Source organism: Protopterus annectens, chromosome 3.part1 (genome assembly GCF_019279795.1).
Source record: "Protopterus annectens isolate FY-2018-M chromosome 3.part1, PAN1.0, whole genome shotgun sequence".
Lineage (NCBI taxonomy): Eukaryota > Metazoa > Chordata > Ceratodontiformes > Protopteridae > Protopterus > Protopterus annectens.
In genome coordinates this window covers 30,974,241-30,992,935 of record NC_056732.1, presented here as the reverse complement: position 1 = coordinate 30,992,935, position 18,695 = coordinate 30,974,241, and the positions used below count along the sequence as shown (strand labels likewise).

The 18,695-nt window shown below is 40.0% G+C and overlaps 1 protein-coding gene across 8 annotated transcripts in view; it reads right to left on the bottom strand.

Annotated features, from left to right (window-relative positions):
- PTPRM (protein tyrosine phosphatase receptor type M) overlaps positions 1-18,695 on the bottom strand; it is a 4,358,319-nt gene that overhangs the window by 3,494,382 nt on the left and 845,242 nt on the right. For all 8 annotated transcript variants that reach the window (XM_044066519.1, XM_044066517.1, XM_044066518.1 and 5 more), the window contains exon 2: positions 1,583-1,699. In XM_044066519.1, coding sequence (XP_043922454.1) covers positions 1,583-1,699 — 117 coding nt within the window. The remainder of the gene's footprint in view (positions 1-1,582; positions 1,700-18,695) is intronic.

Sequence of the window (18,695 nt, the reverse complement as noted above, 5' to 3'; positions counted from 1 at the left end):
ATGGTTATTTCCTTGTTGACTATTCAATAAATCAGTCAGAACAGCATTCACTGATTTCCAGTGTGTTTTTTGCTTGGAGATTTCTATGTGGCAATAAACACTAACAACAAATGTTTTTTTTTTAAGAATGAGAACATTAAGTTATCCAAAAAGACTGCAAAGCATAAGACTATATGTTATAAAATCTGTAAAAGTGATTTGATAGTGATGGTAAAATACTTTAATAATATAAATTGGCAGCTTCCTTAGGTGTTACATTCAGGTCTCAATGAATTAATACCAGAATTAGGAAACTATTGGTAGCAACAGCTAACATACTCTGCACACTCATGAAAAGGAGGTTCCTGGGAATGGCTGTCACACTGTGGAACAAACTGCCATTAGAGATCAGATTAGCCACAAACATTAAAACCTTTCTAAGTTTAGTGGAGACAAATGAGCAGGCGATAAGTTTTATGATGCATTATTCAGTATTAGCAGACTCTAGGCTTACCTCAGATGAGGCTGGGGGCCTATGTAACCTGGTACTTGAAACATGGAAGCAAGTTAGCTTCTCAGAGTTGGAGTCTCTGTCCCACTCTTCATAAAGAGCATAAAAAAATAAGAGGATTAGGATAAAGAAAAAAATCCATCAGGAGTTTTACCAATTCCCCAACCTTTCCTAATAGACAGAACAGGATTAACAATAAGGGACCAGTGATATTTAGGTCACACATTGACACCACTGCTAATTCACTTTTTGGTATAAACATAAAAGCTAAGATGTGACATTTGATGAAATCTGCAAAACAGTCTTTAAGTGTGGCTGAACTGCATTTGCTACAAAAAAATCAAAATATTCTGATACGTCGTGCATTACTGTGAAAGTATACAACATAAAATACTCAGATAAGTGCTTGATCAAGATATTCATGCACTTTTTTTAAAAATATGGGATGGACTGTAAGTAACCCTTGCGGCCTGTTTGATGTATTCTTTCTAATACATACTTCTGACATAATTTTTGTACATCTAACATTCCTCTCTTAGTTACAATTACTGTTTCAAAATGGAAACAGGACTACCTTAAAATTGGTTATCATGGTATATTATTGTATTACTATTAACTACAATTTTCATATATTGCAGAATTCTACAAATGCAGACTGGATAATGTATATAAATGACTGCTAGTGTTACTATTTAAGTGATCACATTTTTGAAGTTTACTAATAATCATGCATGTAACATTTGTAGCAAAATTGGTTTCTTCTTCCTAACAAGCATACTAATTTATTAACTTATGCACTCAGATACTCTAATCCAAAGTCTAGATATCTAGGAAACACCCTGAAAGGAATTTCACTCTATACCTTTGCTTGATTTCAGTTATATCACCTTCCAATCGTCATGAGTAACTTTGCTCAGGTAACAGAAGTTAAAAAAAAAAACATTATAAATGTATTATTTTCATCCAAGCAATTCCACTTCAACAAATACTGATTATCGCCTGTGAATTTAACAATAAAAATATGCTAAAAATACTAAAAAAAAAAATATCATTTGGACTGTCACAAGATAAAAAAAAGAAAAAATAACAAACCTGATGGCATCCATTGGCCAGAGGAATGTCTTTCAGTCACTTGCACCCAGTCAAAGTCGTCATCTTCTGCTTGGCTGTATCCACATTTGCTGTATGGTTCATCAAACGAACAGCTTCCTATGAAAACACAAATGGAGATGAATTCAAAACCTAAGATACACAACTAAAGTAAAGAAGATGAATGCAATAATAGCATTAATATTGCCTCACTGCAGGTTTGACTTTTAAATGCAACAGTGGCGGAGCAGGACATTTGTAAGTGACATAATTACTGCAAAGCACAATGCAAGTTCATTTTTTAACAAATCTGAATATTTTACCTCAGTTTGTATATTCAGAGACTGAAAATAACTACTGTCTTTATTTTGCAATTAACAATTACATACAAGTTTTTTAACTAACATTATACATAGCTCAAATTAAAGAGCACCAGCAACTGAATGTCTTGCAAAAACCAGGAAAAATAATAGAGCCAGAACAAAAGAAAAGGACAGATAAAGCCACAAAACATAACCAAATGGAAAAAAGTACACCACCATAACCAAGATGTGAACTGAATAACATTCACTGCAAAAATAAAAAATAAATAAATACATACATACATACATACATACATACATAAATAAATAAATAACATGCACCGAGTGGTTCAAGAAATTAGTACATCTGTTGGGACAGAAACAAATGAGAAATGTTTTTTTTTCCATCTCTCACACTGAAGCACTTCCATGGTGAGAAAGGGAAACAGTTCAATGAAAAAGGAAGTTTGCTGTTTGGGAAAAAAGTTATCAAAAAGTTAACCTTGTGGGGAAAAAATAATTATCACACACACACACACACACACACACACACACACACACACACACACACACACACACACACACACACACACACACACACACACACACACACACTTTTCATTTCTTGTTTCTTGCTCTTCAGACATTTCTCACTTTCTCAGTATCTCATAAGAAAGGCAGGAAACCTCATGTTAATATTCATGCATGTTAAGACACATATATGCTTGCACATGGGCAAAGACACATGCTTATGCACACACACACACACACACACACACACACACACACACACACACACACACACACACACTTACTTAAGATTATGTTATGATGCAATTTTGTTCCATAGTCGCAGAGTCCTGGAGAATATCACCAGTGCACTATAAATTCTAATGAATGATATTCTGCAATGTGATCAGCATAATAAAACTAGACATCAAGTAAGAGCACTAATTAATACTACATTAATATTCTCTATTCCCAAAATGCACAGGGAAAAGTGTTAAAGCATTTGAAGTCCGTAATAAAGATTACTTCTTACAACTAGTGGGAATATATAAAAGTGTCAGTTGATCAATAGCACTTTCAGCGAATGCTGAGCGATCAAGAAAATCTTGGCATAAAATATTTTTTTGCTCCTCTGCTGTGTGACTGCGGCCTAAGGATGCACATACTTACATTCAAGGGGTGTGGGCGGGTGCCCCCTCATGGCCAATGCAGGGGGCTGGCCCTCTGGCAAAAAAAAGTTGATTAGGCCATTCTTTTCTGATCAATCGGCACTCCATGACAAGAGTTATTGATTGATTAACATGAATCCAGAGTCATTCTTTACAGAATACACAATTAACAGCACACACTTTTATTGTTATTGTGCTTAAATGAAAAAGTATGTCTTGTCTAGAATTAGGCAGTAGTATGAGTGGCCCTTTGCAATGCAAATGTCAGTGACACCAGAGCATTTTATACTATTAAATTAGCACCCAGGTTAATGAGCTATTCCTGTGGTGAATGCACGGTTACTAAACAAGATCCCTGCATCAGTTTATGTATATTTGTACTTTTGTTACCATCTGTACTTGGAAATTTCACTCCTGTTTTAATACAAAAATAAGGTTTTATAAGTCTACCCTTCCAGAGTGTATGATAATGTCTACTTAAGATAGCCTGTCGTGTAATGAGCTGAATGGAGTTTTTTTTTTTGGCCTGATTACTTTATATAAAAAGTGTGTGCCATTGCACATTTTAACTTGTGCTGAAACTTTTTTTAATTTTTAGAGGTAATTTATATATTGTATTATGAGTTAGGAGATGTTTTTGTATGCACATGACACCCCCTCCAAATGAGCAGGAAGTGCACAGTGTAGCACCCACTGTACAAGAGAATAAGAGTGCACACTTCCACACACATACGGGTCCACACAGAGTGTGCATGTACTGCCTGATGTGCTCATGCTCCCCCCAGTTGCATTTTACAACAGCTGCAGCACCTGCCCTTCCCTAAGGTAGAACATATGCAGAAAAACTCCAGCAATGCCTATTCCTTCCCCAGGACAGGTGAGCTGGCATCAGGCAATCCCATTTACCTGTCAATAGGTTGCTTATTCTATACCCAGAACACAAATTAAACAAGGTTATCTAAGATCTCCCTCACTGTTTTCACAGAGTTGGCTTGAGTTAGATCAAAGGGGTCAACATGAAAGAAAGTGACACTGTCACCTAGTATCCATTTTCTCTTCTATATCTGACATTTTGAGAAAGTAATACATGGAGAAAATGCTGAGAGAAGAAAAGGAGCCACTTTTGTGATTTTAAGTATTTTCTTCTGATTTTTTGTTAAGTTTTACTGCTTTGCCGCCTACTTTTTGGCATTTTTCGGTTTGCTAAAGTTTATATCTGTAACAGTAACAGTACTTGGAACACATCTAGAGCCTTTTTACTGCATTTCCTGTGTTGCACTTAATTTAAAATCGTTTTTTTCTCTAAAAACTGCATTTTACCTGATTTTGGCCTAGCACTCAAGTGCGGGGTCATTTATTGCACTGTTGTGAATATTTTGCTGCTTGTGTATCTCTGCTACCTTTAAAATACAACAAAAAGAAAAGAAAAAAAATCTTGCTTTTTTCCCACTTTCTGAAAGTTAAGAAAGTTCAGTTACAGATTTGCTGTTCTGAACTGTTTGGAAGTTTCTAGAAGGCCAGTGCTTGCTTGGGCTAAAGGGAAGTCTCTGTGTTCACCAGTGGGAGTGTCCCTGGAGGAATGGTTACTACCTAGAAGCTGTAGTTTTATTGGCGATTTTGGGTCAATTCTAAACTCCTTGATCTCTCTCTCTTAAAGCCCTACAACTCTCTTTTTGCGCGGTTTTGCACACTGAGCAGCGTCGGGCAGCGCTGCTTAAGCAGGTTTAAACTATTCCAGGCTCCAGAAAGTCTGCTCTTCACTTTCTCCCTTAGAACTGTTCAAACTCTTAAAGTAATCATTCTGTTCTCTTTCTAAAACCCTGCACTTGCTCAGGTCTTATAAGGAAACACTAACTAACTAGAGCACTACACCCTCCTTGACTTCTTATAAGTATTAGGCTCCAGATTGGTCCTTTCTGATCAAGTGAAAAATCATTTCTCTTCCCTAATCTGATCAGTAAAAAAACAGTTTCCTTTACTAATCTGGTATGTCCAAGGGTCAGTTTCAAGGTTACTTTCCAGTCCAGCTGGTGAATCTGGGAATTTTGAGGCAATGTTACAATTGCCTTATGTACACAGACAACCCTCTCCTCCTTCCAACAAACTCTAATACATGTGAGAGATGCAGTTACACAGCCAAACTGGAGGCAGAACTCTCTCAACCCAAGACTGGTACAGTCAGTCAGGAGGAAAAGGTAACCACCCACACCACAAATCCAGTCTCACACAGACGTATTGCATCTGCATACCCAACACATAAACGCACAAAAACATACTCAGAGGCTCTAAATAAAAATCTGCCTAAACAGCAAAGACCTCCTAAGCAGATATCCAAGCAACAGCCACCCCTCAACAATACCCATGAATCACATATCTCACAAAATCAGTGTGCCTCACAGTCACAGCCCTTAAGGCCAAACAACACACCAAATACACTTGTTATAGGGGACTCTATTGTCCGGCACACTGATGTCCCGCTCACCAGACTGAACAAGGAGAAGGTCACTGTAAGCTGCCTGTCGGGTGCCAGGATCTGCCATATAGCGCAAGCACTCAGGTCACTCCAAAGCAAGTACAAGTATGACTCTGTCATTGTCCATGCTGGTGTGAATGACCTGAGACCTACCTCCCTGGACTACATGAAAAGAGACATAGAGGAGCTCTCTGACCATGTAGCCCAGGCTGGTATGACCCTGACCTTATGTAGCATCTTGCCCTCACCAAGAATGATGCCACAGTATAAAGACAAAATGATCAGTTTCTGTCAGCCTGGGATGACATGCTCGACAAGCCATGTTGCTTTGCTAGGGACGGCTTGCACCTGTCACCCTTAGGCTTTCGTATACTGGCCAAGGCTCTTGCCACCCTCATAGTGCCTTTTTTAGGCAAGGCTCAAAGGACAAACCCACCTCCATAGACAACCCAAGGATAAAAAAACTAAAGGTAATGCTACTCAATGCCAGAAGTCTAAACCTCAAGATGCACACACCCGAGGCTCTCCTCAGTATGGAGAAAATCGATGTCTGTGCAGTAACAGAAACCTGGTTCAAGGCTCCTGAGAGCACCCCAGCACTACCAGTTTATAACTCATACCATGCGTTTCAGCCCCAAAACTTGGACCGAAGCACAAAAGTAGGGGGTGTATCTATATTCATCAAAGATACCTACACCTCCAGGTTAGTGGCACTGCACGAAGCTTCAGAAACCATCCATGTGCAACTAACAGCAGGCAAAACTGCCTTTCAGTTTGTAGCCTGCTACAGAACACCCTCCCTATTACAGGAACTCCACTTGGCATTCCTGAGAACACTGGAGAATATGAAGGTCTCTCCAAACACTATGTTATTGGGTGACTTCAACTACCCAAACATTGACTGGGAAAACTAATCAAGCCCAAACACCCTCACCCAATGGTTCCTTGAATTTATAAGCTCTAACGCAATGGAAAAACTGGTCACCACTCCCACAAGAGGGAACAACATATTGGACCTGGTCATCACCAACATGGGGACTCTATGTTCCACACCAGAGGTAAACCCCTCATTGGTAAGATCAGACCATAAACAAATTTCCCTGGACATCCATATCCCATCCCCACCCCCAGCCAAGGAAATCACTGTAAAGAATTTCTCAAAAGCCAACTTTGCACTTCTCAAGACTGAGGTGGAATCCTTCAAAGCCCCTGGGCCAGAGGAAAATACAGCCCAATTCACAGAATCCTTTACAAATGCATTCTATGAGCACCTGCAGGAATGCATGGATTGTGCTATCCCAAATAAAACCAAGACTCACTCCTCCAAAAACAGGAGACCAGTCTGGTGGACCCCAGCCATAAATAAACTATACAACAGAAGGAGGAAGCTACTACATGACAGAGCAAAATCCCAAAAAGGGAAGGCATCTCTGATCAGTATTAGCAAGAAACTTCGATGCCTCATAAAATCATCAAAGGCCAGTTTCGAAAGAAAAATTGCCCTAGACACTAAAGATAATCACAAGACCTTCTTTAGTTATGTCAGGAACATGGGCGGAAACTCCCAGTATGCTCTGAAGTGTTGCATAACGGTACAAAATATACCAAACCTACAGACATAGCCAACATCCTGGCAGACAGATTCAGCGCAAACTTCTCCCCCCCTCCCCCAAAAGGAGCAAATGCCTATCCCAACTGAATGTAACCTCCATGACATCACAGATGCACAGGTACAGGTGAAAGCTGCCCTCTCCAAAGCAAAAAACACAGCATATATGGGACTGGACGGTGTCCCAGGCTGTGTCTTACATGAGCTCCAAGAAGGACTGAACCCTCACATTAAGTCACTGTTCAAACTTAGCCTTACTACAGGATATGTACCCAAAGAATGGCGTACAGCTACAGTGGTCCCACTCCACAGAGGTGGTGCCACAACGGAACCCGGAAACTATCGCCCCATAAGCCTGACTAGCCTGGTCTGTACAGCTATGGAGCGTATTATCATGGAACTCATAAACAAAGACATTGGGAGCCTCCAGACACTGGACCCTACCCAATTCAGCTTTGTTAAGGGCAGATCTTGCCTCTTAAACCTAGATGATTTCTTTTAAACAGTTACCAAAGCCATAGATGAGGGCAAGGTAGTCCACACAGCCTACCTGGACCTCGCAAAAGCCTTCGACACAATACCCCACTCGGGCATCATAAATAAGCTTACCAGCTTAAATATCAACCCCTATATCTCAAGATGGATTGCAAACTGGCTCAGAGATAGAACCCACATGGTCAGAATCACAGGTGCCATGTCCGAATCCAAACCAGTTACAAGTGGCATCCCACAGGGCTCAGTTCTGGGACCTCTCTTGTTTGGTATATACTTCTCTGAGGTTCAGGCTAACACGGGGGGATTATGGCTGACAAAGTTTGCAGATGACTGCAAACTGGGGGCCATAATTGAATCTCCAGCTGACACAAGCATCCTCCAAAAGGGTCTCACAGAGACGGATGCTTGGTACCAGAGCCACGGCCTCAAGCTAAATGCTAAAAAGTGCATAGTCATCCCCTTTGGGAAAAACAAGGTGCCCACAAATTACCACATAGGTGGTAATCCATTAAGAACGGAAGAAGTAATTAGAGATTTGAGGACCAACGTAGATAGCAATCTCTCCTTTGATAATCATGTTGCCAAAGTGGTTAGAAAGACCTTCTATATAGCCCACCTTATCACAAAAGGGTTTGCATCTAGATCAAGAGAGGTCATTGTGCCCCTCTACTCGTCACTCATCAGGCCCATAATTGAATACAATGCCCCTTTTGGGATGTACCTTACTCGACATCTGCAGCAACTGGAGAGACCCCAAAAGTACCTCACCAAGAGGATCATGGGCTACAAACAGATGTCCTATGCAGCTCGACTAAAGAAACTCCAGCTCTACTCAGTTGCTTACCTCCTACTCAGAGGCAATCTATGCCTGACGTACAAAGCCATGTCAAACCCAGAATTAATGGACATGCTCCACCTCAAAAAATCCAAGTCCCTTAGAGCTACACGCTCCAGGGACCTAAACCTCAGCACAAAAATAAATAGGACATGCTGGAGGGACAGATTAATTTCCCAGAGGCTCCCCTCACTCTGGAATAGAATCCCAATTCATGTTAGACATAGCCCCTCGCTGACCCTCTTCAAGCGAAATCTGGACGTGTGAATGGGAAATCGCAAATTCACCCCTGGGATCTCTTCTGTGTATCTGCTAGACAGAGGCACAGTAAACTAATCTTAAAAGGGTACCTTCTGTGGCCTACTTTACAGAGGCACAGTAGGCTAATCTAATAGGGAGGTGGAAGCAAAATACACTCTGGCTAGGCTTATAAATGCCCTAGGGCAGATAGCCTAGTATCTACCTATGAACCTATGAACCTATGGATTTTATTTTGATTACTCATGACTTGTGACTGAAAAAGGGTCTTTGGACTAACTCATCTATCTGTTCAACCAATATAAATAAATAAATACATAGTTTATGAGGTCAGGTATAATATGTTCTGGCTTTGCAAATAAGACTCATCAGGTTGGGTCTGTAATTCCTGGGGTCAGTGGTGGGGCCTTGTGAATTGCCATCACTAATGACGTATCCTAAACGTCAGGAACAAAGCCGCTGGTTAAAGTCAGGTTAAACAGTTTAAGGAGAAGCACTGCCAGGGATTGCTTGGTTTTGTTTATTAAACAGCCAGGAATATTATAAGCTCCCATGCAGTAGTAGTTTTAGTCTTGGACAGCACATGATCATAAGTGATGATGGGAGTTCTCAGGGGGGGCCTTGCATCATTGCCTCTGGGGGTGAAGTTTGCAATTAATTTGTTTGCAAGTATATTGGCAATATCTACCAGATCAGAGCAGGTGGTGACAATTTGAATAAGTCCAGAGCAATGCTGGGTGTTATTCCTTAATTTACTAAGTAATCAAAGTTGGACTCATAATTCTAGTTAGCTTCAAATGTTAGCCTAAGTCTTAGTAGTACTAATAGTACTTTTTACTATAAATTTCCAAAAATGTACACACTTCCCAAATCTCTTATGCTGCTTAATGTGAATCAGTCTGTTTTACTTTTCATTTGAATGCACATGTCTATTGCAGACAGGCATGGCATGTTTAATGGATTCCACTAATTCATGGTAACTATATGATAATTGTCTTGGGTTCTAGTCCTTGCTGCTTGTATTTAGCACTTTAAATGACACCAAAAATATTTTTTTCAGTATACCTGCATCCAAGGTACTACTGTTCAGCTTTAGCATATGAATGTCTCTTGCAAAAATAGTTCTGTGTTCTCTGGCATCCTAGGGATACAGTGTTTCATTTAGTTCTGTGTTCTCTGGCATCCTAGAGATACAGTGTTTCATTTTCTTATCCTGCTGTCCTCCTGATATGAATAATCCTATCTGCATTGTCGTTTGTTGCCATAACAATGCCTTCTTTTCTCTTTACTTCTTCAGTTCTTATCTTACTTCACTCGTTTTCCTTACATAAACAGAACACATCTTTTATTTTATCCTTCCTGCTCCCACTTTGCTCTTTCCCTTACATAAAGTATGACATTTATTTATGCTTTGTTGACCGAGTTAGCACCACTAGGCTTGTAGTCCATTTTCAGAGGAGACCAGAGGTGCTATTTCAACCCCTAGGGGAAATGCAACCAGACCATCAAGGGAAGTTCCCCTACTCTTTTTAAAGGGCTGCCATGGGGGTCTTTACATCCAGTTGAGCTGCACCTACTCTGGCAAATGGGGTCTCAGTTTAACATCTCATTCAAAGGATGGCACACGCAGGAGTGCAGCACCCCCTCTATGTTGTACTTCAATTGTTAGCAAGCCAACTACCTGTTGTGGGACTAGAACCCACAGCCTTTGTATCAAGGGTGATTGTGCTTCCTGTTGTACCACTGATGCTACTAATAGACATAGCCTCTATTTTATTCACTGTGCTTCTACTTTACTATTGTCCCTTACATAAAAAATAATATATTTTGCAAAAAAACTAAACACTGCCATAAAACAACAAAACTCAAAAAATGAAAACAGTGATCAGCCAAGAAACTTTCATTCTTACATTAAGCGCTTTCAACTTGCATCTATCAAAATGACTTCTTTTTGGAAAAAGATGGAAACATGATATATTTTCTCTTCTATCTTCTCTGGTTTGTGCATTAATTGTGTAGCTCTCTGGGTTTATGTTTCCCTACCTACCATGTTCCTGTGGCTGCCACAATATCAGTGCAATGCCCCTTTATCAAAACTACTAGTTTAGAAACCTCTTTGCCTAAATTGGGACAATACATATCAACTTCCATAATGGTTTTCTTATCCCAGCATACTTTCTCCTGTACATGTTATCTTTCAGAGGTTTTTACCACTACGACCAATTTTTTTCTGACTTACTTCTTCTGCTGCAGCTTACTTCACTGGCTACTCTGAAGTTTTGGGAATAGAACACAGGACTACCCTGATACTGTTTTATTGGTTCATCTTATCTGGTTGAAATACTTACTAGAAATAAATAAAATCTCTTATATAAAATGTAATTTCCCTCATAGGCACAGGAGACGACAGCATGCCAATGTAGACCTGCACCTACCCAAACAGATATCCAATACTAAAAACGGAACTGTTACAACTACTGCTCTAGTGATTTAACTGTTCATTGAAATGGCCATGATGGAAAGTATTCTGTTTCATCCCATGACATGAACAGATAGCCTCGCTGGAAACATTACAATGGATGCTATTAATCTAAAGCTCCTTCTTAGTTCCCCAAACTCTTTTAACCTGGCTTTAAACTGAATAACGCGTTGCTACATGGACAACGATGCTGATGTTTCAAGACACATGCAACTGTTTTTTCAGTTTTAAAGATTTGCACCTAGACCCTCCCCTTCATGAAACTATTCATCTACCTTTATTTATTTATTTATTTATTTATTTATTTATTTATGTATTTATTTTACATTTGTTAAATGGAAAATAAATAAATAAATAAATAAATAAAGGTGAATAGTTCCATGAAGGGGGGGTCTAGGTGCACCTACCGTACTGTACTTTCCATTCTCACATTTGTTCAAACTCAAAGAAATTACCACCCCCCCCAAAGTAGGAGATACACCCCACACCTTTGTGATCTGCTGTCAGCCTCCTGTGGGGTTCCTCTGAGATTTTTTAGAATTTTTTTTAGTTTCATCTCATGACAAAACCTTAAAAGTACCCATCTGTCCACAGGCAACATAACAGCTGAAAAGCTCACACAGAGCAATGAGTTTATTCTTCCGGTCTTGCTTGCTCATACCCGCTCTAGTTCATTCATTCTTCATTTGTGACACTAAGTACAAAAGGGGTTTACTATGAACTCATCTCCACAATGCAGACTATCAGAAATACCAAAACAGAATACAAAAAAGTCAAAAAAATGAATTTTAAACATTTTTTTGTGTGGACAAGTCCTCCTCAACCCCCGATGTGGGAGCAAGCTCTCCACAACCACCAAACTTATAAATACCAACTCCATATGGTCACTCCAACTTAAAGAGGGAGAAATCACAGAATCACTGTAAGTACACACTTAGAAATCTCATTGGCAATGATTTCCTAAGGTAAGAACAACCAATGTTTTATTCCTCAGCATCTTTTTCTCAGGCTACTAAAGCGCAAGGAATTTCACCTTGACCCCCTGTACAGAAACCCTTCAAAAGCAGTGGTGACCTGACATTTCCCTAGGAGAAAGGGCAGTCAGTTCTTTTCCAAGAAGTGGTAATTCATTTCTCAGAGCACAGCTGTACCAGGTGTTGAAGCAGTGTCTTATTCTCTAAAATATCTTCCCTGATGGTGTGTGCATTGTAGTCATTTTAAAGGGAAACATCTGCCCAACTTCTCATATGTGCTGTAGTACCCATGGCTTTCTAGTCAGCTGTTTAAGCTGGTCCAATGTTACAAAAAATACATAACAAATTTTCAACAGATTGTATCTGATGTCAAACCACAGAGGGTAAAATGCTATTCTAGGAGGGATGGGATGATTGAATTAAAATTTTATTTGACTTTCTTAAAGACTGCAATAAAATAAATTGTTAAATGATTATTGTATGCTTCATGTATGTTACCGGTATTTAATTTTAAAATATTTATTGTGCCATTATATAACATATTTTTCTCTTCTCACCTTTGGGATAAATATAAAATGCATATACAAATTAAATATACTGTAAACTACAGTTAGGAATCATACATTTTAAAACCTGACTGTTTATGTTTTATTTTATTTATTTAGTTAATTTATTTTTTGGAATGGCTACTGGTTGATAAGTGTAGCAATGAAACAGTTAACACAAACAGAATGTCACAATAATTTTCAATATTGGCAGATAAAATCTGTGAGGACTCAATCTAAACGGTATACCCTGGACCAGAGTTTGTATTTTGATCAACTCTAATCTAGTGTGAAAAGTCAATGAAAGTCACCCTGACTCAAATGTAACACATTTGTTATGCATTCAAAGATTGTGAAATTAAAAAAAAAACGAAAGCCTGAAGAACTTCAGATCTTTACTGATAACAGTTTCTCTGTTTTAATTGCATTTAAATAACTTTAACCACTAGGGAAACTATAGAAATACAAGTTCCCCTGGGCGAGCTATGACAATGATGAAAAAAAAAAGAATCATGTCAGTCTTTAATGACAAGATACTTAGCAATTAAAATGTGTACACTAAAGGTGACTTTGCATCACACGACTGAAGTTCTTATAGAATTCTTAGAAAAAAATAATCTCTGCTCAAAACAGTTTGCAGTGAAAGAAACATTACATTTTACATTTTAGCAATGCAATGAAGTATCTTTCCTAAATGAAAACAAACAAGTTGAGTGAAAAAATGCAAGTAGCACGTATCATACCCCTCAACCTGCATAGATTGAAAATATATACAAAATCTCTTGAAAAGTAGGTACAGCCAGTGAAAAATCTGAACATGTAGTTAACATAAAATTTGAATACCAAAAAGCACACAACTCTTTTATCTTCCATTGAGAAAGTGGGATATTACTGAGAACACATTTAAAAAAACAGAGGGTGACAGAAATGATGGGAAAATATAAGCACATTATAAAAGTCTCAGTGTAAAATGTGTAGCCTTTAATAAACTGTATTTCAAAATGTTACCAAACAAAGCCATTCATTTTTTTTCTTCTAAAAAAAGTAGACATTATATGTGTGTATTCTTTCTTTAAATTATTGGCGCCACTAATAAGTTGATCATGTGGGGGGGGGTTATGTGTACTAAACAACTTCAGTCACGTGATGAGAGGAGATTCAGAAAACTATGTAAAGGGGTAAATCAAGTCTGAAAGTAGGTGTGTTCCTCCAAAACAGGGACAGATGTTTTTTCAATCTCAAGTTCATAATGAGGTGATTTTGTGGTGAAGTTTTCAGTTTTCCTTCAATGGAAACAAATGTATCTGAACAAAATTCATGTGAACTGACAGCAACTGTTACTGCATTACAATGAACCAAGTGTGTTTTTAGGTACAATAAATACCGGGTTTTGAAATTCACAATGGATTCCTGATCTATATTGTTAATTAAAAGACCAGCGATAAACAGACTTCCAGTACATGCATGACTGTAAAAAGCATTGAGACAGAGAGCACATAAGCCGAAACTAATGCACTTACGGCATTCTGATACTGGCTGCGACCTGACAGAAGTTTATATTTCATATTAGATTCAGAGATGTGAGCTGGAAGTCCGTTGTAATGGAGTTAAACATTAGATGTAGTAAACGTGCTCAGTAAATCTCATGGAGCTATTTCCTAAGCTCAATTTCACTGCCTTTTATAAAGGTGGTTCATTTTTGAAAATCAAGTCTTAATTCAAAAGCAAGTGGCTTCCTTTCTAGAATATAGGAAATTATGGATGATTATGCCTAACCTGTACGTACAAAAACCAACCAAACAAACAAAAAAAAACAGCCAAGCTAGAGTTCATTGTGTGGCACCCCAAACTTCCTGCATTAGATGCCCGTGGGATATACGCAACTGATTCCACAAGGACATCAACTGCCCCAGGTACATGGCTTCTGGATGTCCATGACTTTTTTAAGTATGTATAGACAGATTCAGGCCAAAAAAGCCAACTTACACTGACTTCAGACATGCATGCTTCAGCCTCCTCAGAACCTCATCAGCACAGCACAAGAAAACTACCTTACTTCTTCTTTCGGCTTTTCCCGGTTAGGGGCCACCACAGCAGATCACCTGTCTGCTCATGATTGGTAGTGGAGTTTTACAGTGTCAAGTTGCCAGACCAGCACCCAACCTTCCACAGAAGGCACACACACATGCACACTCACACCTAGGGCTAATTTAGAGTGCCCAATCCACCTACAGCATGTCTTTGGGATGAAACTGGAGCAAACCCATGCAACCACAGGGAGGAAATGCAGACTCCGCACAGAAGGCACCCCAGCCGAGGATCAAACTGGAGAACCTCTTGCTGTGAGGCGGCAAAGCTAACCGCTGCACCACCGTGGCCGTCCAAGAAAACTACCTTACTAAAGTATAGAAATACAGGGTCTTTAAAATCACCTGATGTCCACAACCATCAAGGTATCTGCAAAATATCCAAACTAACAACCAAACCAAAAAGTAAAAAAGTCACACAGACAAACCATTTGGAAACTACAAGAAAAATCCAGGCAAGCTAGAGTTTTCACTTTGTAACACCCCAAAACTCCTGCAATAGAGGCCCATGGAATATATGCAAATGACCTCCCAAGGACATCAAGTGCCCCAACTACATGGCTTCTTAATGTCCATGACTTTTTACTTTTCAAGTCTTAAAGGATGCCGTGGTGGCACGGCGGTAGCATTGTTACCTCTCAGCAAGAGGTTCTCCTGTTTGATTCTCGGCTGGGCTTGGGAGTGCCTTCTGTGTGAAGTCTGCATGTCCTCCCCGCAGTTGGATAGTGTTCGAAAGATATGCGTGTGTAAATGGGCGTGCCTTCGTTGAAGATTGAGCATCGAGCTGTCACCTTAGCGTTTCGTAAAAATCTACTGCCAATCATTAGCAGACCGGAGTTCCGCTGTGGCGACCCTTACCGGGAAAAAGCTGAAAGACCAACAACAACTTTTCAAGTCTTGAAAGACAGATTCAGGCTAATAACCTATATGTACAGACAATGTAAAGCAGAGTTCTAATAGTGTTAAGCTATATCTCACTTGTAAATATGATGAATTAAGTATAACAGTTTCCTCAGACTCAAAACACTGTAATAAGGTGAGACTTCCTGCTACACATTTGTAAATTATTATGCCCATAAAAGGTAAACATTTTAATATTAGCATTTACTGGCTAAGGAAATATACCCTATCCCATGGCAGCTCTTAGATTCTTTTAAAATAATTTTATAAGACTTATTCAAGATGCTTATGCTGGATCACACCAATATGAATTTTGTTCATTTATTAACCAGGTATGTTGGCTGATCTTTCTACCCTATTCAGACATGGCCTAGGCCAAAAGCACAAAGGAACATGTGCTTTAACTTCAGATTTTTCTCAAGAATTCATCATCTGAACATTATTGCTGGCAGTGTACAAACTCATAGGTTCATAGGTTCATAGGTAGGTACTGGGCTATCTGCCCAAAGGCATATATTAGCCCAGCCACGTTGTGCGGTATTTACCGCCCCTTTGGTTAGTTCCCTAGGCCCTTGATCTAGCAGCTAGTACCCTTGGCCCCTATCTAGTAGAGCTGTTGGTGTGATCCCTGGTGTGAACTTTCTGTTACCCATCCACTCGTCAAGGTTCCTCTTGAAGAGTGATAGTGAGGGGCTCTGCCTTATGTAGATCGGGACCCTGTTCCATAGTAAGGGAAGTCTCTGCAAAGGGAATCTATCCCTCCAGCATGTTCTATTCATTGTTGTTCTGAGGTTTATATCCCTAGAGCATGTAGCTTGAGTGGATTTGGTTTTGCTAAGATGGAGCATGTTCAACAATTCTGGGTTGGACATGGCTCTGTATGTTAGACAGAGATCGCCTCTGAGAAGGCGGTATGCAACAGAGAAAAGCCTTAGTTTTTTCAATCATACTGCATAGGGCAACTGTTTGAGGCCAGTAATCCTCTTAGTGAGGTACCTCTGTGGTCTCTCCAGCTGCTGGAGATGCCTAGCTAGGTACATTCCAATTGGTGCATTGTACTCAATAATAGGTCTGATGAGGGAAGAGAAGAGGGGTACTATTACATCCTTAGATCTTGATGCGAACCCTTTCGTGATCAGTTGGGTCACATAGAAGGATTTTCTAACCACCTCAGCAACATGGTTATCAAAGGAAAGCTGACTGTCTACTTGAGTCCCTAGATCCCTTATTACTACTTCAGATTTTTATGGGGTTACCTTCTATGTGGTAGTTCATGGGTACTCTGTTTTTTCCAATGGGGATTACTACGCATTTTTTAGCATTTAGCTTGAGACCATGGCTTTGACACCATGTATCAGTCTCGTTTAGGCCCGTCTGGAGGATATCCATGTCGGCCGGTGACTCTATTATAGCACCCAGTTTGCAGTCATCCACAAACTTGGTCAGCCACAGCTCTTCAGTGCTCGCCTGTACTTCTGAGAAATATATGCCAAACAGGAGGGGACCCAGGACAGAGCCCTGAGGCACACCGCTCAATACTGGTCTGGATTCGGACATAGATCCCGCTACTCTTACTTTGTGGGATCTGTCTGAGAACCAGTTTACGATCCATCATATGACGTAAGGGTTTATGCCCAGGTTGGTGAGTTTATCAATAATACCCGAATGGGGAATGGTATCAAATGCTTTAGCAAGGTCAAGGTAAGCTGTGTGTACCTCCTTTCCCTTATCTATAGCCTGAGTAACTGTCTCAAAGAAGGCCACCAGGTTCAGGAGGCATGATCTGCCCTTGACGAAGCCGAACTGTGTGGGGTCAAGTGTTTGGAGGTTCCCAATCTCTCCATTTATGAGTTCCATAATCATTCGCTCCATTGCCTTACAGATCAGACTGGTCAGGCTTATTGGCTGGTAGTTCCTAGGGTCGGTTGTGGGCCCACCCTTGTGCAGTGGAACCACCATTGCTGTGTACCATTCTATGGGCACATATCCTTTCGAGAGGCTGAGACTGAACAGGGTATTCAGATGCGGGGTTAATTCATTTTGGAGCTCGCATATGACACAGCCCGGGACACCATCTGGTCCCATGGAGGCAGTGTTTTTAGCTTTAGATAGACCCTTATTAACCAACGTATCAGTAATAATTGGAGTTACACAATCCTCTGGAATAGTAATAGGCCCTGTAGGTGGTGAGGGGGGGGGGGGGTTTGCACTGAACCTGTCAGCCAAGATGTTGGCAATGTCAGAAGGGTCAGTGTATTTTGTTCCATTTTGTACCAGCTCAGAACAGACCTGAGCATTGCCATTTAGGTTTCTGATGTAACCATAGAAGGCCTTATGGTTATCCTTGGCATTCTTGGCAACTTTCTTTTCGAAATTGGCTTTAGTTGACTTGGTGAGGGCCCTCAATTTCTTACTAAAGCTGATCAGGGAAGATTTTTCTACTTGAGATTTGGCCTTTTTTTGTATAAGTCTCCTCATTTTATTGTATAGTTTGCTTATGGCCGGGGTCCACCAGACTGGTTTCTTCTTGCTTGAGGAAGGAGTCTTGGTTTTATTTGGGATAGCACGGTCCATGCAATCCTGAAGATGCATATAGAGTGCCTTGGTGTAGGATTCCGCATCCTGGATATCATTATCCTTCTGCAAGGGAATAGTGAAGCTTTCCACTTCTGACGCAAGTAGTTTGAAGTTTGCTTTGGAAAGGTTTTTTATGATGGTTTCTTTGACTGGGGAGGTGGAGGGGTGAGGATGTCCAGGGTTATCAGTTTGTGGTCTGATCTGACCAGAGAGGGAGTGATAACGGGTGTGGTACAATGGGCGCCCATATTTGTGATGACTAAATCCAATATGTTGTCCCCTCTAGTGGGAGAACATACCAGTTGTTCAAGGGTATTTCAATTTATAAATTCTATGAACCACTGGACATAGGAGTTAGAACTTTGGTAGTTCGCCCAGTCTATACCAGGGTAGTTGAAATCACC